The 23391-nt window shown below is 42.2% G+C and overlaps 1 protein-coding gene across 25 annotated transcripts in view; it reads right to left on the reverse strand.

The window, feature by feature from the left end:
- The window catches only part of RSPH9 (radial spoke head component 9), an 80349-nt gene extending 60314 nt beyond the window's left edge, over window positions 1-20035 (reverse strand). For 24 of the 25 annotated variants that reach the window (XR_014882085.1, XR_014882086.1, XR_014882084.1 and 21 more), the window contains exons 1-4: window positions 19761-20034; window positions 19425-19587; window positions 18460-18589; window positions 17762-17908 (exon numbers count right to left, since the gene is read on the reverse strand). Coding sequence is in view for 2 of the 25 variants with exons in the window: in XM_085219493.1 (XP_085075619.1) it covers window positions 17762-17908; window positions 18460-18589; window positions 19425-19587; window positions 19761-19987 (667 nt within the window). In the remaining 23 variants the exon portion in view is untranslated. Of the gene's footprint in view, window positions 1-597; window positions 868-17761; window positions 17909-18459; window positions 18590-19424; window positions 19588-19760 lie in introns of those variants that run through there. The other variant, XM_010706897.4, reaches the window with a different exon arrangement.
- Between the last annotated feature and the right edge of the window lie 3356 nt (window positions 20036-23391).

Raw genomic sequence — 23391 nt, forward strand, 5'->3', positions numbered from 1 at the left:
TCTCTGGGCTGGCCATCTCTGTTTTATGAAGCTTTGAAACCTTCAGTCCTTCAGAAAGGAAAAGATTTTTCCTTCTCCTGTGAATGGAAGTGGATATGTTTTCTAGCCCAGGTAGCTGTGCTCAGTGAGTTCTGCTAACAGAAATGTCACTGGATAAAGCCTTGAGATGAACCTAAATGAGAAAGTTTTGCAAACAACTTGATGATGCCTACAGTTAGTTTTTTTTCTAAAGTTTTGTGAAATAAGCTGGAAAGACCACACTAATTTTTGTGAAGCCTAACACCTGAAAAACAAAACACACTCTTGTCTTCATGGTCCCTTAGAGTAAGCAACAGCTTTTTACTCTGACTACAAAGCAAAAACTCTGCTTTTGTTTGGCATTCATGGGTGACAGCAGGCATTCATTTATGTTTCTCCAGATGAGATTTTGTTTAAAGCATCATGTCTCTGTACACAATCAGATGGCCAAGGTTTGATTTCTGACCTAAGTCTTAGCCCTTCATGGAAGGATCTGTAGTGCACATTACAGGGAATTTAATCAGGAGTTGAGGATTGCATACTGTGAAATCCTAGGAAAAGAATCAAGGCGCAAAAGAATCCAGCTTACAGTGCAGAGGTTTAATGCGTTTAGTAGAATAAGCTATAAACAAAAATCTACCAAATATAAATTCTGAATATTCTTGAGTGACCATCCTAGAGAAGTGTTTCACAGCATGAAAGGCAGATCTAAGTTCTTCTCGCCAGTGCCACAGTAGATGTAGCCATATTGCTTAGTCATTGGGACATGGTAGAATGTCAGTCCAAGCCACAGCAGACTTCTCAACACCACGACAGTGCATCCCTTCTCAAGCTGGACAGTCCAGGAGCCTGTAAGAGAGCATGAGCTAATGTGTCACTGCAAATAAGAAAGACTGAATTCCTGGGGCAAGGGAGAAGGACTGCGGTGGGTTCTGCCCAACTGTTAAACAGTACACAAGGCTGCATCAATATATTGGAGTTCCTAGCACCCAAAAAGGAAAATCAGACCAAAAACCTCAATGTCCTTTCTTCTTTTGGCAGTTCTGCATTACTGGCTGCATTTATTTCCACGTGTCTGGTTTTGCACTAGCACAGTCCTACAGCCCTAACAGTAGTGTCACATGGATCACAGGAAGGATCCCCTGGAGCTCCAGATTTGTATATTTTATCTCTAGGAGAGGCTACTGCTTGGCTGCTGCTTATTGGGCAGCAGTTACTTTAGCAAGCCCTGGTACCTGTTTGGTCCAGCTACTAGCTAAATGACAATCCTGTGAATTTGCCCAGGTATGAAATTTCTTCAGACTGGTAGCATTAGTAGTGGGAAGAAGAAGGCACTTCAGGGAAGACTCGTTTCTCTAATGCAGGAACTGACAAAGGAAGAAAAGAAAGCTAAAAGCAGGATGCTTCCTACATCAGAAACTTACAGAAAACATTAATTCTCTTCACTTTTTTTTGGTTTCATCGTTGACAAGGATGTACGTAGTAGGGGCAAAGAAATTAGTCTCGGCAATAATTTTGCCTTGGCTTTGCAGAGGAAAGTGTGAAAATGCAATTTCTCCCGGATGCAAGAAGCTCTGAGCCACTGAATATTGTTTTGTGTTTGACACAACAGTCTAGGAACAATGCCAGAGTGAAGGGGGCTAGAGCACCAATTTAGATTCAGTGCTGGGTTAAGAAGCTTCCTGGAGAAGAAAATAACATCTTCAGTGCCAAATGCCTAGATGCTGCAGTATAGGGAAGAAGATTTCTGCTGAATCCCCATTTAAAAGCAGAAGCAGTAGACCCAAATTTTAAAAATAAATAAATAAATAAATAAAAGTCAGAGCTGTCTGGATACTACTGGCCTACAGTCAAGTGCTGAGCCTATATGGTGAGCTAAAAATTGCCAATTCAAGAGTAAGCAGAAAGCCCATAATGTTTTGGGTCAGTTAGAAGATACTCATTCTTGTAGATAATTCTGGGGTCTTCAGTTTATACTATGACTCACGCTTATCTTGTCATGGTTAGCTTGGAGAAGGACTTCTATGATTGCTGCCAGCTGCCAATCCTCCCTCTCCCAGTAACTTCCAACTCCTGGCCAATTGCATCTGATGGAGGGCTGAAGGGCTTAAACATCACAAGATCCTACAAGAGGTCTCCATGATATATGGTCTAGGAATCCAGGGGTTGACTGCAACTCCTGAAGCTCTGTATGTGGTCTGCCAGCAGATGCAGAAAGTACATACTGTTTGGCTTGCCTGGCAGTCAAAAAGCAGGAGCTAGCTGGGCACTCCATTTGCATGTCTTCAATCTTTTGCACATTTACAGTACGTGTAGTCTCTTACCCACTTAACAGCTAACAAAAGTTGATTTCTTGAAGGAGGAGGAACATGACCAGGGATGTTGAAAGCAAATGTATATATGATGTCTGCAGAATGATAAAGGAATAACACAATTCAAAGTCCTGTAACACCAGGTGTCATGAATTGTTCCAAGCACCTGATACCTGTCCTCTTCATATTTCTGTTCTTTTCGGAAGTTTCTTGGACAAGATTTTTTCCTGTCTTTCAGTAGAAAGTTCCACAGGTATGGTATATATGTTATATATGCACAACATAATTCCTGTGTGGTCTTTGACCTGGTATCCTTTCCAGTCTGTCTTAGTTACGTGCAGAGATGGAATCAAATGAACCACAAGTACCCCTTCACCTTCTGTGACAGTCAATGAACTTTCTGATAAACTAACTGTGTGGAAGTACAAAAAAGATACTAACAGTCTTTAAAGACTTAGGAGATTTTTGCACTGAAGAGTTTACTTCTGACTCAGTTCCTTGTTTACGCTACAGACAAACAACTGGAATCGCCATAAAGTAAAGCACTCGCTATTTAATGCAGGGCAGGATCAGTACAGGTGTATGGCATTTCTGCAAGTTACTGCAGGAAGAATTATTGTGCAGCTCCTACTTAAAACATGAATTAGTGTCTCTATAAATTGCATAAAACTAGATATAGAATCAGGAATCAGAAAAAAGCTGTGAAGTATAAAATATTCCCTAAAGGTCTTGTATTTATGAAATGACAAATCTGAGTCCTTTGAGAGATTGCAACTTGATGGTAGGAAAATGAAGCAGTTATCCATCACAGTCTTCAGAGATCTAGCATAAAAGCAAAAACCATCTAGCGTGGTTTCATACAAGACACTCCCAAGTCTCCCATGCAGCCTCTCCAGTGCCAGTCATAGGGAAACAAATTGGAATGGATCTTTGTCATAGCTGGAATAAATGCACACACTATGGTTCAGCCATTGAGATCACGCACTATGACTGACTGAGTCTTCTACAAAATCCACAGGTACCTAAGCAACTTCACTACTTGAATCATGTGGAGGTCTAGATGAAGAACACTTCCAGGACAAGGCAGATCATCCAGTGACTGAAGCCTATGACTGAAGTACTACAGCCATCTGCTGTCAAAGTAGAATCTTTCAAACAACTTCTTGAACTTTTCTTCTAAAGTTTTCAGCATTTGCTGCCAGCACTAGGCTAGACGATATTTGAAGGCGTTGGATAAGTGGAAAACAAATAGGTCTGAATGTAACTGTGACAAATAACTCTCCATGGAACACTGAACCGACTTTTCTTTCAGTGCAGGGTTTTTGCAGCTTCAGCCTGCAGAAAAGATCTGCAGCCCTCCATCTAGATACTGGTGGTTCTTGCTGCAGCTTTACGTGATGGAAGACTGTAAACTGTTGAAAGACTTTCTCTGGCTATGGAATGGAGAACTCCCATTGTCTTTGACTCTGAACCAATCATCCAAGAAGCAAGTCTGTCCAGGATAGTATTGTATATTGCCTTGCTGAATGGTGAAAGCCCCTGGGGATCATCTAGTTTGCTGATGCCTCCCAATATAATGGAAGCATCCAGCACCTTCAGTACATGTGATAGCTTATGTATATGTGTATACATGTTCATGTACACAGGTGAATGCTTTGCCCCGAACTATTTGTAGTCAAGAACAAAAAGAAATACCTGGAGCATGACAAGTGGGGAAGGTGAGAGGGAAGACAAAGATGCCAATGCTCTCAGTTCCCACATTTGGATTCAGGCTTTTTTGTTGGATAAGTTCACAGAGAAGATATAGTAAATCAAGTTCTGATTGATTAAATCCACTTATCTATGCTCAGGGGAAATATAGCACATGAATCCATGATCTCCTCAGAATGTGTATCTAGCGTCACAGAGGCTTATCAATCTCCCTGGAGTAATCAGCAATTAATTCTGCTGATCAAAGGAACTTCCTATACACCTTCAGACCTGGCAGAAATTGATAGATGTAATGGACGACAGCTTCATACGCCTTTATGCTAGATCTCTGAAGACTGTGATGGACAACTGCTTCATTTTCTATCTAGCTGCAATCTCTCAAAGGACTCAGATTCATCATTTCATAAACACAAGACCTTTAGGGAATATTTTATACTTCACAGCTTTTCTCTGATCCCTGTGAGTGTGCACAAGTCTTCCTGTGAAACGAGGATCTGAGCAAAGCAAGCAGCGTACTTGAGGGCAATCCCAACTAGACTACTAGCTAGACTACTACATACTGAAAGAATGAGAAGTAAATGCCTTGAAGCTCTAATGCCATCTGCACTCAGATCCTGTTTTCAGCCACGATGATGACCAGTCATTGAGCTAATATTTATTCTGCAGAGCCAAACAGCAGCAGCAATGCCACCTCTCACTTTTTACTAAGCAGATCGCTGGGAGATTTCTCTATTGCAGCTATCAAAGGTAATTTATTCAGTATATTTTTCCAGACTAGACTTCTACAGAGCACAAAACTCATTCAGAAACTGTGTTTGAAACACAGAGCTGGCATTGCCTTCTAAGAAGACATCACAATCAAGTTCTGGAACCTGCCTTCTTTTTTTGAACCTTTTCTCTAAATGTTAGTTGAATTGCAGTCTAGTATCTTAGTACTGATTTTTTTCCATACCGCACCATGTTAGCTGCATTCAAAGAAATAGTCTAGAAAACAAAGATAATATTTGAACTCAAAAGAGATGTGGTCGTTCTCCATGAAAGACCCAAGACAATTGCATTCTCTTCCATCACAGCTCCAATCTCATAATCAATCTTTGAACATGACGCTTTGTCAGGACTACTTTTCTTGTAGGAGTTCTAAATAATGATGTCATAAATCACTCTAAAACTCTTAATCAATAGCTAATGAACAGTATAAAATAATAGCTTAAAATGAATATTCCTTTTTTCTCCTTCAAGAGAAAACTTTTGAAATACATTCAGTAGTATGGTATTAAAAAGAATCAGGGGAATTATGAAAATTATATGCTTCATTTATCTTCTTTCTTTTTTTAAGCTTCCCTGCTATAATCAGTGGTTCTTACCATTTAATGAGTAAAATCATTACATAGGTAGGTGTAGGTCTGTATTAATATAATGAAGTGGGATGCAGCGTTCAAATCCTTTCTAACACTGGCATATCATTACTCCTGTTTCAGGCAAAGTGTTTCCTAATGTGAGACCGGGAAGCTCAGAACATCAATCTCTATGGTATACCAACACATCTAGATAGAAGTTGTCAGGAATAAAATAAAAAAAATATAGAGAGAGTTTTTATTTGCATTGGGGGGAATACAACTAGAACTAATAGATTGCAAGTAAGAACTGGCTTTCCTGGAGTTAAATACTGCCTTTAAATAGCATCTGGGTGTGAGGGTGCAGCCTGTACTGGCCCTAAACTAAGCAGCAGAGTTAACTTCACTTATCATGCAAAGCCTGATGAGGTACGGGGAACTCCAAAAGGTCATTGCTCTCACACTAGAGATTTTTTCACAGCAGCACTGCTCTAGTAAGGTTTCTGTTCTTCAAAATATATTTTTTCAAAACAGCAAGTTCTTAAGCTGCACCCTGCAAACCTAAGACAGCCAAACACTGTTCTGAAACTATTGCCTGCTGCTGCTCCAGAAGGGAAGGGAGGGAGCTGCTGTGTGGGAGGAAAGAGCATGGGAAAAATATCTGCTGGAAGAAGATCTGGAGCTTCCTATTCCCCCTTCGGAGCAGGCTACAGCCTCCACCCCTCCAAACACAGGCAGGAATTCTGAGGAGTTCCTTACATCTTTCCCAAACAAGAAAGCGCTTTGAAGATCCTGATGCTCACCCAGTGTTAAACCACTGCCTTTTTTATGGCCCTTCAACAGCTGCCAGGACACCAGGGCTGAATTTCAAAAGTCAACCTCCTTCTCAGCTTCTTCTTCCTTTGCAGTCGCCAATAGAAATCCCTGTCTCATCCCCCATGTCTGTCTCAGCTACGGGCTGAATCTTTTAATTCAGAGGCAAGAGGGTGCATGAGGCATCAGCTTTTAAATAAAAGCCTTTTAAGAGGTCTGTTTGCAGAAGAACTTTCCTGCTGTAACTGGTCCACTTTCAGTATGGCCTCTCATAACATTGCTGCTTTGGAGGTGACTCAGCAGTGCCTCATTTCAGAGTAGGCTTGAGAAGAAACAGCTCTAAAAGCTAGACAGCCTGACAAGGGATTCCGCATAGTGAAAGCTCACACTGGGTTGTAAAACTGATATTATCGATTCTTCAAAGAAGGAAATGTCTCAAGGGAAAAGCAGCTACGCTGTGGCTACACTTCCCACTATACACTGCTGCGAGAGCAGGTTATAATGTGTCTTGCCACAGTCAATCTTGAGTGAGAGTGAAGTACTGAGTACTGAGTTACTGGACAAATAATAACACTTAGGAAGGGGGAACGTAACTATTTCCCTTTGCAAAAGCAGCTGCAGGTTGGTTGTGTGACCCTAGGCACTTAACTCTGACAAAGTTATATTACAACTGCAGGATTTAGCTTCTATTTCCCTCTGACTGAAAATCCTATGCTGGGAAGAGCTTCCTACCTCTAATTTGCTGTATGAAGGGAACAAAGATTAATTGCAAAGCGGAGCAGCTGTAAGGAAAGGCCACTGTCCTCTGGCTCTCAACAAGTTTCCCCGCACAGACATTTCATGCACAGCCTAACAACATAAGGACACATACAAGCACTATGTGGGGCACAAACTCCATGCCACTTACTGGCTGCAAACTAAATCTTTCATTTGCTTGACACACCACCTGCACCCCATATGTTAACACTGCTGTCAATATTTCCAGTTCCCCATGTAACTATTTAATAATAATTAAATAGAAACACAGACTGGTTGCGCATTCACAACTATTTTAAAAAGCTACCAGAGCCAGGAAAGTGGAGCTTATAAACAGTCAAATGCTGCCAGGAGGCTGCTGCATCATCCTAATGGCTGCCACATCTTTGACACACAAATATGACCATTCCCAAACCTCAAAGGAAAATGATTTTACTTCAGAGACTTTTTCTCTTCATTACCCTTCCCCACTGGGAACACCGATGCAGCACAAATGATTAAGATAGACCTAAGCCTTTTGGTTACACACGAAGTACCTCTTCCTGCTGACAAGGAGGATTCAGAGGTTGCAGCTTTGTCCCAGACTCACAATATTCAGGTGCCTTATATAGGGTGAAATTCAGGCCATACCTAGACATCTGAGAGCAGTGCTGCTTAATTCAGCTGAAGCAGCCTCTGCCCTCAAACCTTTATTTCCACCTTCATAACCCCTTCCGTCATAAAGACTGCAAAAGCATTTTATTTACTGCTCAGTGAACCAGGTCAGGGAAACAATCTGGCTGCAAAATAGTGTAGTAAAAAATAAAGTTATTTTTCCAGCTGGAATCTGGCTGCACAGCCAGCAACACTGATAGAAAAGAAGGGACAATACACACATAAATGAGAAGCAAAGGATGGGAAGCACTGAAAAAGCTAACACAGAAGCACTGCGCATCTAATTACAGCCTCCCTTTTAGTGCCGTTATTTTGTCCATTAGTTCTAAATCCATTTGATAATTAGAACAGAACTAGAATCCTTTTCTGCTACCAGCTTTTTTTTTTTTTTTCTTACAATTTTAATGTTTAGAAAAAGATGTAGATTTAGCATAGAAAGCATCCAGAATAGATTTGGAATGAACTGTTCACTAGAGGAAACAGGAAGACAATATACTCAATAGAATCAAAACTTCTAAGGAGCAGGAAAAACTAATTCAAATCCCTTCTGTTAGGATTCTGACAACTAAAATATAGATCAACTGTATCTCAAGTCTTCGGGAGTAAATTTAGAAATATCTCAGAGCAGCAAAGCACTCTCCTTCCACAGCACAGGTTTACGCTGGATCCCGTCACACACCATATATCTTGTTCAGCTGGTCGCTGTGGAAACGTTTTTGGAGCGTGCCAGGAGTCACGTAGCATCTACCTGGGGAGCCCCTGCATTAATCCGTCACCTTCGTGGACTTCTGTGAGCCCATTGGTTAGAAGGAAGAAAAAGGAGTCTTTTGCTCCTCCCCACTCTGAATGAAAGACGCTTCCTCTAAATCTTGCTACAGGATTTCAGGCTCAATACAGCTTCTTTGGGGCTTTTGTCACCAAACAAATGTGATGTCTTTGAAAGAAAGATTAACAGTTTGATGAAAGGATGCAATGGACAGCTTTGTTCTAGCCATCTTCCCCTAGAGCTTTCGGTCACTGTCACTTTCTTACCCAAAGGAGAATATCTGTCTGACTCTCAGAGGAGATTATGACCACCTTGTAAGATCTTGCCTCTCCTGATAACAAAGCACTGGCCACTTTGAGAAGGTGATAATGATGAACAGGGGCTGGATTAGGGGCAAAGAACCTCACATTGATCTCTGAATTCTGAGAGAACACAAAGCACTAAATGCTGGGATTCAGAATCCACTGAATGCGTAGAGCACATCCAATTCACTGTCCTGAAGGAGAGGCAAAGCTACAAACCCTGTCAGTCCCCAAGCTGTACTTCTTACCTCATCATCAAGTTAGCATGTCTAGTTAAAAGGATTCTGGATGAAGAACAGATGGCACAGATAATGAACAGTGGATGTTTTCACACTAGGCTAGATACGAATTCTGGCCCAAATTACCTGAAGAGTTTCTGAGAAGACTGTCCACAGCACAGGATATTTGTGTTAATATTAGAGCTAATTCTGAACACTAAAGATGGCCAAGCATCTTTTAGTACCTATAGTAGCTTAGAAACACATGCACGCTACAAGTGCTGTACATATACCTAAAGATCAACCGTCCCTCATCCTTTTCCATCAACACACAGCTACACACCTCTTCAGCATGCAGAATTTTAATCCATGTGATATTTGTTTATAGCAAAGCCAGACAATGTCTATTGACTCTCTTCCTGCAGAAGTTCTTGCAGCCAAAGGAGCAGCAAACAGAAGAGGAAAGCCATATGCAATGCTGTCACCAATGCCAGTCAGTGCAGAGGTAGGAACTGCCATTCCTTATGTGGAGCCCCTTCAGAAATAGATCACTCCTAGCAAAAGCTGACCTGCTTAGGGCTCATTCTGACATCCAGTGACAAATGGACGATCCTAGGATTCCCCCTTCATGTAATTTTTCATCATTATCTAGAAAAAAATGGTTTAGTTCAAGGCTGACTGGTGCAGTGATCAAAATACAGCTACTGGTTCAGAGGCTTTAGCAGCCTTTTTCTCCATCAGTTCAGTAAGAAGTTCATCTCCTTTTCACATCCAGGGAACCAAGAACTGAAATAGAAACAGGGTGGGCAATGTTTTGTTTTACTGACGAGGAACAGACTTAAAATGCAATCCCTGGAAAGTTGCTATAAAGACCGTGCTTCTGTCCTCATTATTTCACCACAGCAGTCAGGAGAGTGAAAGACTTCACCACAGCAGAGTTGATGGTCAGCCCTGATCCAGTATAAACTCACTCAAGGTCTCTGACTAAACAAGACCCCTGCGGTGATATAGACCTAAGACCCAAAAGTAGTGAATGTGCTGCTTTATTACCAGTAGACATAAATCCAAAAGAAAACAGACTGCTTTCCAGAAATCAAAGCAGATCATTGACAGCCAATCTAAAGATATAATAGTAGCTGGCTCTGGAATCCTGCTGTGCTGCCACATGAGAGGTTTCAGATTGATACTGAACTCCTGAGCTGGTAAGCACCCCACCTTTAGGGAGGGACAGTGTCTTGTGTTGCTCCCAGGTAACTTTCCTGGGTCACTGTGGGAGTGGTTTTAGTAACCACTGAAGGCTTCCCAGATCATACATTACTAGCAGAAATGATCAATGTCTACTTTTGGATGAAGCAAGAAACATGCTTATGTGTTTACACACGTCCACTGCACACCTCTGGTCACTGACGATACTCAGAATGCTTTTTTTTTTTGGAAGAGACAGGATCTCTTCTTCATACACAGTTCAGTATGTTTTTACACCACACACAATCTGGAAGCTCAGGCTTTACCCTCTCCTCATTCTGATCCTCTTCTTGGCGCTTTTCTTTCTCATTTTACTTTCCCGTGGTTTCCTTTCCGGCTCAACACTGACAATGCTGGCACCATAGTGCACCCTGCTGGAGCATAACATCTACAGCTACCCTAGAATTATTTCTAGGGATGGCTGAGTTCAGCTTTAACAGAGAAATACAGGTACCGGACAAAATAAAAACCATGATTTAATTAATAACTCACTAAACCAGCTATTCAGTTCCACTCCTACATCTGAAAATCACCAGCAGTTCTGATCCACACTCATCTATTATACTCCGTCTGTACCACTGTGTTATAAAGCTTGTTTGTCAACACCGTTTATATCAGGTAACTCCAAGCAATACCATCGCCCAGTTTTACAGATTCACTGAGCCTAAGGATCGCATCTCCGAAACGGGTACGAGGATAGCTGGGAGCCACACTTAGTATTTTGGTTTACATTTTGGCTACCTCATTTTTTGCTTGCTAACGTGCAGCACAGTCTTCTCATTCACTATGGGTCTGTTCCTTTGGATTTCAGTGAGACAGTTTGAAAAGCCTTGTCCCCGTGTGGCTCTTGGCAGGCTAAGAAGTAAAGTGCTCTTGCTCTCGGCTTTCACAGAGCTGGGGAGGTGCTGCTTATTGTTAAGCAATGAAAGGGGAGGGCTCAGGTCACATCTGTGAAATGTTAGCGGAGAAGGGAGGCTGGGTGAAAGTAGGTGGCCAGCACAGCGCAGCACTTTGCTGGATTTTGCAAGGCCACTGGGGAGATAGGCAGCCATTTGTCTTAGAGCCCTGATAACAGGCCGATTTGCTCTCTGCTGGCTAGCTGGGGTTGTAAATACCTCTGCAGACACAAACTCTTCGAATGGCTGGAGACAGAGGCTGATAGGGGATTAATCGCCTGAGGGGGACGGTCCAAAAGGGAGTTAATTAGCTCTGTTAATGCATGGAGATAAAGCAGGTTCATGTCTCCTGGACCTCTTTTGCCCAGCATCTGGGCTTTTTGGGACAGCCAAAATGAAGCTACCAAAATGGCCGTTAAGAGTGGTCAAAAGAAACTCTCCCTCACTTAAAAACACAACCTCTCTATCTTCAAGGGCCCATTATGCCCTATCAGTTTTGCTAAACCGATAAAGAGTGTGCTAATGAAGCTCAGAGGACAGAAGGTTAGTGTTCTAACCCAGGCTACTGTTAAGGAAGTTTACAGAAAGGCTAGTGCCCAAAGTATTCAGTCAAGGAAATAGTCACAAATCACTTTGTCTGTAATGCTTTACGAGGAACACTCCAAAAACAGCACACTTTTGGGTGAAGAAATTAAATATTTTTTCTAGGCAATTCTCCCCCTCCTCTAGCTGAATCTTGAAACACGGAGCAGATATGGCTTGCTATGATCCATTTTGCCATTATACACCTGTTTAGAACAGTGCTATAAAACCTCTTCCTGCAATGGAGTCAGCAACTACATCTGAGGAAGTCTCAGCTCCTCGGTTCACCCTCCATGATGGACAGTGATAAATGGGGAATCTCCTCAATATTCTTTAAGTGCACATAGTTCAGGAAGCAAAGCCAGATGTATTGAGAGTCCCGTGCTTAGAGTCACTGTCTCAAGAACCTCTCTGTCACACTTGTGTCACTGACACTGGCATTGAAAAAGCCAAACACGGTTCTCCATAGCTGTCATCATGTTTACAGCTAGGCATGCCAGGAAATCATCTGTTTTGGAAACTTACGTACCACTGGCCATCAAATTGAACTCAGTTATCACATCTGGGGCCACTAACTTATATTTTCATTTAGCTAGGATACACGCTGCTAGCAGGTAACCATTTCACTGGTTAGATTTCTACCAAATTTTTCCTTTCAATTATTTTTTTTTCTTGGCTATAATTTCCATCTGCTGGTTCCTGTTATGGTTTTCTCTGCTGTACTAAATAGAATTCAGTACCCAATACTTAAAATCCTTTGAGTATTTATGCAGTGTAGCACAGTCATTCTCATGTTCTTTTCTGTGAGATAAACAGATTGAATTGTTTATGTCTCTCACCAGCCCTTGAATCATTCTGTGGCTCTTTTCTGCAGCCTCTCCAGTTTTGCAATGTGCAATAATACAGTCCTGATCCCACAGTAATCTAGCAAAAGTAAAGTCACCTCCCAGTTCCTATTTGCTACACCCTTGTTTATACATCTGCAGATCATATTAGCCTTTTAGGTCTCAACATCAGACTGGGAGCTCATGTTTAGCAGGTTGTGCCTGGATTTCTCCTCAAAGCCACAGCTTCTCAAATACAATTCTCAAAGTCTGACTTGCACTTCCTGTTCCTGGATATATGATTTTGTAGTTAGCTACATCAAAATATACTTCAGTGTAGTAAGCCAGGTTTGCCAGGTCATTGTAACTGTCCCACCTTTGTCATTACTCATCTCTCCACCAGTCCCACATTTCCAGCCCATACGCTGAAGAATATCAGTACTGACACTGGTCCCAACTGAAGCCCCTTCTGTTCTCTGCCAGGAACACGCCCATTCAGTGATTTCTGAATCACAACTACAAATCAAAAGCAGTTTAGGGAGCATGTGTGCAGTGCTGGAATTAATTAAAGGTTAGCATCGTAATTATGCCAGAAGCATGCTGAGATAATACATTCAGGAGTAACTCATTTGGCTCTGCCATTTTCCTTTTTTTGGCCCACAGTAAAGGTTAGCTAATTATTTTCTCCCCTAGCAAATAGTCAGAAAAGTGTCTGAAATGGTATTTTATTGTCTTCATTTGATACAAGTCCATATTTTTGTTTCAATCTAAATACAAACAAACTCACACACACACACACACACAAAACTGTTGAGCATTTCTGCTCTTCCACATTCTTATCAGCCATTTTACCATCACCATATAATGAAAGATACCAGTACTGTTATTGTGCTTTCTTTCCTCTCAATATACTTGAAAAATTCCTTCCTACAGTTTTCAAACTCGACAGCCATGGATTACTCCAGGTTATTCTTCTGGTTTCCTCTGTCATTTTCTACTCATCATAAATTCCACTTATATAAATCATTAATTGTTCCCAACTTTCTGCATTTCCTTTTATACTGTTTTTCAATTCTAATTCTTCTTTTTACATCACCAGTTTCCAATGAACCTGGTAGGCCTTCTGCCAAAAGTTGCTATTTCTTGACTGGAAGTCATGACTTTCTAATAAACTCTTCTCGTAGAAAGTCTATTTCAACTTATGTTTTTGTATCTACATTTTTTTTCTCCCCTTTTTCTCTCCTCTGACATAGGTCCCTTCTGCATCAGCGCTTAACAGTGCCCTGTTGGTCTTCCTTATTTCCATTTCAAACTGTTCTGTGTTGGTAATCTGTCACAAACCTTCACAGTCAACTTATTTTTTTTTCCTGAAGAGTAGTTTGAAAGTGTCTGAGAACTCAATTCTCTGTCCCCTATTTTACTTCCTCCCCAGCTTTCCATTCAATGGCTTTATCCCATCCTCTTCCTACCTCCATACAGAATGTATGAGGTAGTACCTGAGCTAGTACCATGATCACATTAAAATCATCCTTCCTCTTTCACTTTCCCCACCATGCCAGTGCGTGACAATTGACTATTGTTTCATTGCTACACATTAGGTCAAGTGAAAATGCTGTAGGCATGCTAAAAATTATTGCTGTTTGCTTTGCTATTATATTAGCTACAAGCATATGTAAAACTGCCATAAGTCTAGTTCCTGAAATGCTATTGCCCAGGGTGCTGAACTCCCTGCAATAGAAAAGACCATGCTGGCAATCTGCCAGCAGCTCAAAGGCTACATCCAATTGTGCATAAATTTAAGCAAATTCTCTGCTTAGACTAGAGCAAACAAGCTTATCTTTAATGCAGACATATGGCTAGCAAAACCTACAGATCCCGGCATGCAACATTTTGGCCAGCTGGCCATTTGGATCAGAATGAAGAATTGCATGATCTGATACTGCGATGACAGAAGATCAGTATCACATTCCCTCCATGTTCAAAAATCCTGAGTCAGGCCACTCGAATTCATGATTTTTGCTTAGAGAACAGGAAATCTTAAAGGGGGAAGCAGACTGAATTTGCTTTTAAGACAGTAGTGTTCACATTCTCCCACTTTTTTCCCCACTTATATATATATATAATTATTTAATTATTTTTTTAAAATAAAAACTAAGTCACACAGTCACTTGCCTGAGGGAGCTGGGATACCATGAAAACCAGACAGACTCACAGTATGATCAGGAGAGGACCAGCAACATATTCTGAACTCTTAAAGTACACTGATAACCACGTAGATAGACAGACAGAATCTGGAACCTGCAATCACCAGCGATATTACCATTAAAGATAAGGGTGGCGGACAGTTTTGTTATAAAACTCCAGTTGTTGCAGTCTTGCACTAAACTCTTTGCTTTTATCATTGCATCCTTTATTCAATCTGGGTTTAACTTCCTTTCTTCCCACCTCTCAGCTGTCATATAAAATCTTCTCTCTGCCTCCAACTTTCCATTCTGTAAGACACCTCTGCTCTCCAATAATGACATGCCATACATTTTATGACAGTTACCTCCTTGACATCTGTCACAGATGCTCAGTCTCCAATTAATAAAGAAAACTGTTCCAACAGAGTTGTTACTTTTAGACAGGGAAAATCAGCCTTTCATCCCTCAGTCCTGTTCTTTTGGTGTTTTAAGAGACTACTGGAATTCTAGCAAATAAAGGTTGGGAACACCACCAAGATGTCACTCACCAACTAGTCTACTTTTTAGATATATACGCTGAGGGCAAAAACAATTCTGGTTTCAGGTCACAGTCTATTCTGGATGCGATATATTTGGGAACTCCTGCTTTGATTCTGATAACAACTGTTCAAGAAATGAATCCCACCAAAAAAGGCAGGAAAAACCTTCAGGTCAAAATGTGGGGATTTGCCAGAGCTGCAAACAACATGTCAAGAAATAGAAAAAGCATTGTCTGCTCTAAGCCAGGACTAATATGCACTGGCAGAGTTGGAAGAAAGTGATCCAAGAACCAAAGTTCAAAAGGCTTGCATTGCAACCAAGAATGAGAGACCTTGGCAGAGCTGTGCTGATAAAAATCAGTGCAAAGCTTGTGACTGTCCCATGTTCTTTTTCTTTTCCATTACATTTTTGCAAGCAACCAATACTTCAGGCAACCTGAACGGTTGTTAAAAAGGTGGGTTAATCTTTCGTTAACGTCAGAGCTCCTATCTGCATATGACAGAGTGCAATTAGAGAAGCTATATGCTTTGCTGATCCTGTAATCAGTTTTTATTTCCTTAGTCTGACAAGCTCATCCCATCAATTCCCAGGTTCAATCTAAAAAGAGCAGGACAATACAGCCAGAGCTGCAGAGGCACCATGATGAATCTCCTACTCTTCCATTAAGAAGCACTCAGCTAAATTTGAGCTCAGGTAGTCTTTCACAGGTAACCTTTTTTGAGGAGACTGAGAACCACATTAACAGTGACAGCCTCCCAGGAAGAGGGCAAAGGTTCATGCTTATACAAACCTCAGGAGTAAAACCAAGAAGACAAACATGACAATGACATGGCTGAGCCTTACTTTCCATCTGCTACTGGGAAGATAAAGCTACAAGTCAGATTTGATTTAAAGACTTCCACGAAACCACCCTTTCCATGTCTTCATGACATGCCAGTTGCCTTGTCCTTTTAACTAGATGGGAAACTGCAGTATGAGATCTCTGATCTTTAGAAGCTGCCATTCTTCATCACAGCTGAAGTTAAACCCAGCTCTCTGATGCAAATTAGCCTTCTGGATCTTAACCCTCAATGCCCATTTTCCAGTGGACAGAAAGCACTACAGATTCATCTACTGCTGCAGTGGCCTTGTGCCTGCAAATCTCACAAAAGTAAGGAGTTCCCCTATCACAAATCCCAGGAAAAAAAAAGAGGGGAAAATGTAAATAGTAGCAGCGCCTGAACTACTATATGAAACTGCAGTTAAGATTTTCTTAGTAAGTATCTAATAGCTAACTCCACTTGCAGTGTTCTTTTTTGAGTCTAAAAGGGGCAACTCAGTGAGCCAGTATATATGTAAAACATACAGTATCTCAGGATCACACCTCCAAAAAATGACACTCAGCAAGGACGTTACCAGTAAGTTGGACAGTTCTCATTTCAACACTGTTTATAGTCTGAACAGTCAAAAAATGTTCAGAATTCAGGCTGGAGCTCACTAGTTTCATTCTCCATTCTTTTTTTGGAGAAGGAAAGATTGGACAAATATATGTATATATTGTATATTATGTATATATTGCCACTCCTTACAGCCAATTCAGTCTGGCACAGGACAGTTATTATCCTATTCTGCTGCTCTGGGATAGAAATAAAATAGCAAACAATGTCTGACTGTGACTCAAACCTTTTTTCTAGACAGAGGATGTAGAAGTACTTGTCCCAACCCAAAAAGGCATCACATCAGCAAAAAGCAGTTAGAAACAAATAACAAGTCACTCCCAGTTTACAGACGTTCAGCAGTTCTGGAGAATTACTTGTACTTAAAAATGTAGTACAATAATAAAGAATGTAACTGCAGACCACATGGGATATATGAAGACTTACTCTCACTCTGAATGAGAAACTAGGTCCTATTCATTGCTCCAGAAGCAAAACAGTAACAGAAATCCAAACTGGTAACATTTCTTTGGAGAAATATCCCACCGGAGGAATGTCTGAATGAGGTTTTCAGCATATTTATATTTAACAGCTGTCCAGAAGAGTAGAGATGTGATGTGAACTATGCACATCTTTCTTTTTCCTTCTAAACTCTGTAATCCTGCTAGAGGACAGATTATTCCCTAGTACAGCATTTCTAACAGTTTATCAAAATAAACTTTCAATCCAGTCTCTCAAGGATATAAACTTAGTGTTAATGAAAGCCCACTTAAGTAAAGAAGAGCAATATTGGGTGGGACAGGAGGTGTGAAATACTTCACACCATGTGAATTCCCTGTCAGAGGTGGAGCTATCTCTGCCCATAGAGATACCTCTGTCACAGGCTTTACTGAAGCCAGGAGGTAACATAGGGCTAAACCAAGAGCAGGGAAGTTCTGGTCAAGAAGACCTTTAGTGAGGATGTGACAGCCCTGGTACTCTTACTATTTCAGGTGTTTATAATTGCCTGAAAAAGGAACTAAGTACAATATTTAGGAAAGATAAAGTTCCTTTACAGATTACAGGAGCTTCCTCTAAGCATACCAACTGTACTGTAACTCACACCTCGTCTCCATCGTATTTCTCAGACTATGCAGACAACCTTCCCTTTCATTGTATCTCCTGATACAATGAAAAAAATAAAAAGTCTTTACCTTGTGGGACATCATGTTCCAGAGAGTCCAGAAAGTCAGTGGATGGGTCCAGGTCAGCCTTTTCCAGCAGGGTTTTATTCTTCAAGTTAACAGGCTCAGTAAAATGGAAATACGAACTTAATTTTTTTGCCTCCATCAAGGAAAGACCTGCAAACAGCCATTCCTCACCATTAATACAGCGTGCGGGGCTGAAGTACATTGCATCACAGACTGTCATGATGTTTCTCTAATGTCTGCAGCACAGGACAGTCATAGGCTTTCTCCAGTTGACTCCCTAGTGCATTGCAAACCATGTTAATTGTGGTCTCAGATAAGTAATGGGCTCTGAGTCATGACCAACTCTGTGCCTATCTGTTACATCCCATTATGCAGATGGAGAATTCAGCGCAGGTATAATTGCTAAGCACCCACATAAACTATACACGGACAAATGGAAGTACAGGTTTATTGACTCAGATTCTACTCCCATCTTCCAGTTGAACTGCACACCTGAACATTAATGATTTTCTTCACAGCTCTAAGGGATGAATCACAATTGCAGGGGTAGCATTGGTCTGTCTCTTCCCTATTCATCTTACCCAAGGAAAAAAATAAAGCTGAAATCAAAACATCAGCTAGATACAGAGAGAAATTGATCTTCTTCTACAGCCCTTATGATCAAAGTACAGTTGATCCTGATACAGACAATGAGAATTTACCTCCAAAGCTTCTGTTTTCACGCACAGACCCAAGAGGAGTCTTCATAAGTGCACGTCGGGGGATGATACCAACTGCTCTGTCTATCTGTTCTATCGTAGCTACAAGGCGGTTCTCCTCCTTGATTGTGAGCTTTAAAAAAAAAAAAAAAAAAAAGGCAAATTTTAAAGGCAGGGCTTTCCTTGATGATGTTTCTGAAATTAAAGTTGATGTGACAATATAACCAAAACAGATTCAGCTTGGAGCCCAACAGCACCACAAGGATGATCACAATCAGACATTATTTTCATAAGATATGACAAGATATCTTGCTAGCTAGGAACAGTCTAGACTCACCAGAAAATTAACTGTCCCTCCCTTCATTCATCCATTCCTCCCTCTCAAATAAACTACTTGAGTAGCTTATTTATTATACTTAGTATGAATGGGTACCTGCAGTTCCTGTATAACGCTTTCAGGATCTGTACCAATTGCACATAATAAAGCATAAAGCATAAAGGAGAAATAGTATTTCTCAGACTCATCTAAAGGAATAACTGAAGGAAGAGTTCAATCAAGAATCTGTTGCAATGATAGAAGACAGGAAACTGTATGTTCCACCTGATGTGAACAGGGAGATTGTTGAGGGTATGTATCTTGTAAGGAACATTCTGAGAACTAAGAACAAGCCTCAGAAACAGCCTCTCTAAACAGATGTCAAATAGGAGCTACAGAGCCCCACAGATCCTCATTTTCCTAAGTTTTAGGGTAGCAGTCAGTGTCCAGCTGAAAGCACACAGGATCTGAGGAAAGAGCTGCCCCTCAGTGGGAGATTTTGTCAGCTGGACACAAATGCCAATTATCAAATGAGTGGAATCAGGCCGTTTCTGTCACCCACCAGCCATTCATGACAAATGAGGAGCAGTCTGTTTGGTGCAAAGGGTACAACTGCAGCAAAGAGAGCTGGGAAGCGTTTTGCTGTATTTACCTCCTTACCATCATCCAGGAAATTTTCGTCATCTTCTGTGTTTACCTCGGCATACTCGTACTCAAAAGACGGATCCCCCTGGAAGCGGCCCTTCAGCAGCTCGGCCTGTTCCACCATCTCCTCGGTCGCCGGCGGCAGGAGGCTCCACTCCGCGCAGTTCAAGCTGTCAGCCACGGACCCGTGAGATACGGACCGCAGCCCTCGGAGCACGGCCAGGCTCCCCAACCCCAGCCCCCTTATTCCGAGCCTCCTCGTCCCCCGCGCCGCCATCCCGCCTCCCGGGGCCTCGCAGACCTCCCCGTTCCCCGCGCTCCCCTCCGAGCACCTGCAGAGCACCTGTAGAGGCGGCTGCGAGGCGCAGCGAGGTCGGGGCCCAGCCCCTGCGCGATGTAGTAGGTGCCGCGCACGCCCTGGATGCAGCCCCAGAACCAGACCCTCTCGAAGCGGTAGTCGCGCTGCAGGAGCAGCAGAGAGGCCCCCAGCGCCGCCCGCTTCTCCAGGCTCAGCCCCGTGTCCCCGCTGGCCGCCAGCTGCAGCGCGGCGGGCAGCGCGGCCGCCTCCATTGCCAACGCGTCGCCGTTGCCGGGCGACCGTCGTTCGGGCGGGACTTCCGCTGGCGGTGAACGTCAATCAAAGACGAAGCCTGAGCTACTGCAGGGCCCGCCTCCCCGCTGCCATGGAAACGGCGTGGCGGGCGCGGGTGCAAAATGGCGGCGGATACTGGGAAACCTTAGTGAGCAGGCCGCGACCGGAGAGAAAGTGGGGTCTAGGAGACTGGCCTGGTCTTGGCAAGAAGGCAGGCGTGGCTACGGTGCCAGTCCCGGCTGTGCCAGTCCCGTGTAACCATAACCGTGTTCACAACCTGGGGATCCTGACAAGCAGCGCATTAAGAATGCAGGCAGGGGTGGGCAGGATTGCTTTAGTGGTGTGTCGTTCCTCCATTTCGAGAGGCCAGAACACAAAGGTACATCAGAAAACTGGAGGATGTTTTAGTTGCATTGCACCTTAGCTAGGATACCACCATACCCTCAGTACTTTTGGGAACATTAGCAGAAAATATATCTGCATCTCACTACATAGCATCATTTTTACTGACCTCCTTATTGAGCTCATGTACATCTGTAAGTCAATGGCTTATTCTCTCATTTATAGATGACAGTGCTCGTATCGCTGTGTGGGGGCCTCTTTTGCTGAATCACACCCAGACAGACATTCAAGAAATAGCTCCTGCCATGCAAATCGTGCAGACCAGCTTAATACAAACTGCAGTAAATAAATAATGAGATCATGCAGCAGCTTAGACAAATAAAATTTGTTTGATGTCTTAAGAAAGTTTAAAATTTTATATGCACATTATATAAATACATGTATAGACACAAATATTTAAATCCATTGTCACATCGTAAATTCTTGGATTTGTTTTTCATTCATTTCCTGCTCACATCTAAGGAAAGCACAGCTCTTGGGACTGCTTTCTGGAACAGTTGTCACCTGCTTGTCTGTCAAGTGCGATGTTTAATGACCTACCAGCATGCAATCCGACCCATTTGTTTTACTTAGGTCTCAGAAAAAGCAACTTGCATTCCTGAAGGTTAACCACCTCTCTTTAACGTGAATCATGCAGAGCATGCAGGAGTGACCACAAACTTTTTGTCCATGCTGTCGCCTACCACCATGCCTTAGCCTGATTTTCCCTATGGGAACAGACATTTTCAATCATTTAATCACAAATGTCTCTAGAACCATTTGTTACACTAATATTTTTTATATGGCTGGCTGGCTGGCCAGTAACCACTACAACTGCAAGCCAAACTCATTTCATACATGTCAGAGAGGCAAACTGAGACCATAATGAATTTCTGCCCTGTCAACCACAACTGGATTCAAACCAGATGCTAGTAGCTGAGAGGCTCTTTAGCTTGTTATGGACCTTCTAAGCCACCCAGTCTCCAGTCTTGGCCTGTCCTGACTGAAGATTATCAAAAAGGAAATCTTTAGCTTAAGGAAATTCTTCCTGGTTCAGTAAAGTCTGGCAGGTAACTGTATTCTCCCTTGCTTTGTCTTGACCCCAATTACTAAACACTGATAAGCATCGGGAAGTAAGTGGTTGTATTATTTAACAAATGAAAGGTCAAAAGCGCTGCTATTCAGCAAGGTCAGAGGTTACCATCACTGTTATTAAACAGTTTGAAAGCAGTTCTCCCATCAGTTGCCATCCCAGGTTCAAACAAGCAGCTCAACAGTCTGGCAGCCAGGAGGGAAGAAAATAGGTACCAGGCATCATTCAGCTTGGCTCAGGTCAGGCAGCTTTTCACTGATAACCTCCTTCGTTGAGGGAAGGTGCTGTGCTCCAGTGGTGCACAGCAGTCTTCCATTGGAGCACTGAGCTCTCCTGCTGTTGAGCAGACCAGGCATCTATGTACTCAAGTGCTGCTTCAGCTCCTCCCTGCTCTACTCCAAAGCACAGCTCTTCGGCTATAGCTGGCATCCTTTTGGATGAGAAATCAAACTCGGGTTCCCTTGATTCTGATGGAGCTGGAAATACGCAGGGAGATTATTCCTCTCAGCTGTGTTGAATCTAAAATCTCTTTTTCCTCCCATTTACCTCAAAACTTAGGCTGTCTTGGGCTTCAGAAACCTTGTGGTTTTGAGTTGTTCCTTTGCGTGTAAATCACTGCTGTATAAGGCAAATTGATTAGTAAAAGACAGCAAACAAGAAAACAAAGTATCGAGTCTTTCTCAGGAAGGAAGGCATAAGAGATGACTGACTAAAGGAAAGGAGATTTTGGATGACAAACAGTTGGAGAAGCTTCAAGAGCTGCGAAGTGAAACCTTGAGCTATGCTGAGCACAAAATATGGCACTGGAGATAGGCAACAGTTTAACAGCAGTAGAAGGCACCAGGGGTATCCCTACTTTTTTCTAACACTGGTTCTTCCCCGTTTTTGAGATTGTACTAAATATGGCAAGTCTCTGGGAATACTCTGAGTGGAAACTGTTCAAAGAAAATAGATGTAGGTCTTTTGGTTTGTCAAAGACCAATGCCATTTTCTCCATTAATGAGACTTGGAGCTCTCCGCTCAGTCCACTTGGAGAGGAAGGAGTGAAGGCTGCAGCTCAACCACATCTGGAATCGCTGCAGAAGCATCCTCAGTAAAAAGTTAACAATAAATTGGGCTAGTAGGTCAGGATGGGAACAGCTGCATGGAGATAAAGAGGAAATCTATGGGATGAATGTGACAAGCTTTCCCTAGAGATTCTCTTTGGCGTAATCCTGGACAGGCAATACACCCCCCAAAAATGGTTATCCTGCTGTAGTCAGGTTGAGATGGAAATGAGAGACAACAGCTTTGTTGTATTTGTGACATGAAGTTTTCTGTGTCTACCAGGTTCACTTCTCTAGTAAGCATCTATCTTCTTGACTGCTCTGGCACATGGTACAGGTAAAGTGTTTCCAGGGTAAAAGCACCAATGTGCTAATTACCTCATCTTGTCTGGACATCACATAAGTAGGTATGATTCTTCCAGATAACATTAACTGGACACACACAGCTTTTGTTGTATTTTCTAGGTACCCCGTGAGGTGCAGCTCTTTTACCTTGTCCTACTATGCTGCCAGTCAAACTACATAAGTCTGAGAAGGAAAATGCTGTTGAGGAACCTTGGATATAGAAAAATATCACAGTGAGAATCTGGTATGGAACTGTAGGTCCTGATTGTGGTTGGGTTTCAGGAGAATTTAATGCATTTTTGAAATATCCACATTTCAAGCTACCCTTCGTCCTACTATCCTGGTATAAGGAGTTAATACATTCACAAGAGCTAACATATGATTTTTTTTTAGATATCCTAAGCAAAGATAAACCTTGTATGAACAACTACCAAATAGTTTTTGTGGTTCCTAGGTTGCAGTTTGCTGTTCTGGTCTTTACAAGTTCAGTTTTTAGGACTGACACTCATCTCCTCAC

This window comes from Meleagris gallopavo, chromosome 2 (genome assembly GCF_905368555.1).
Source record: "Meleagris gallopavo chromosome 2, MGAL_WU_HG_1.1, whole genome shotgun sequence".
Taxonomy (NCBI): domain Eukaryota; kingdom Metazoa; phylum Chordata; class Aves; order Galliformes; family Phasianidae; genus Meleagris; species Meleagris gallopavo.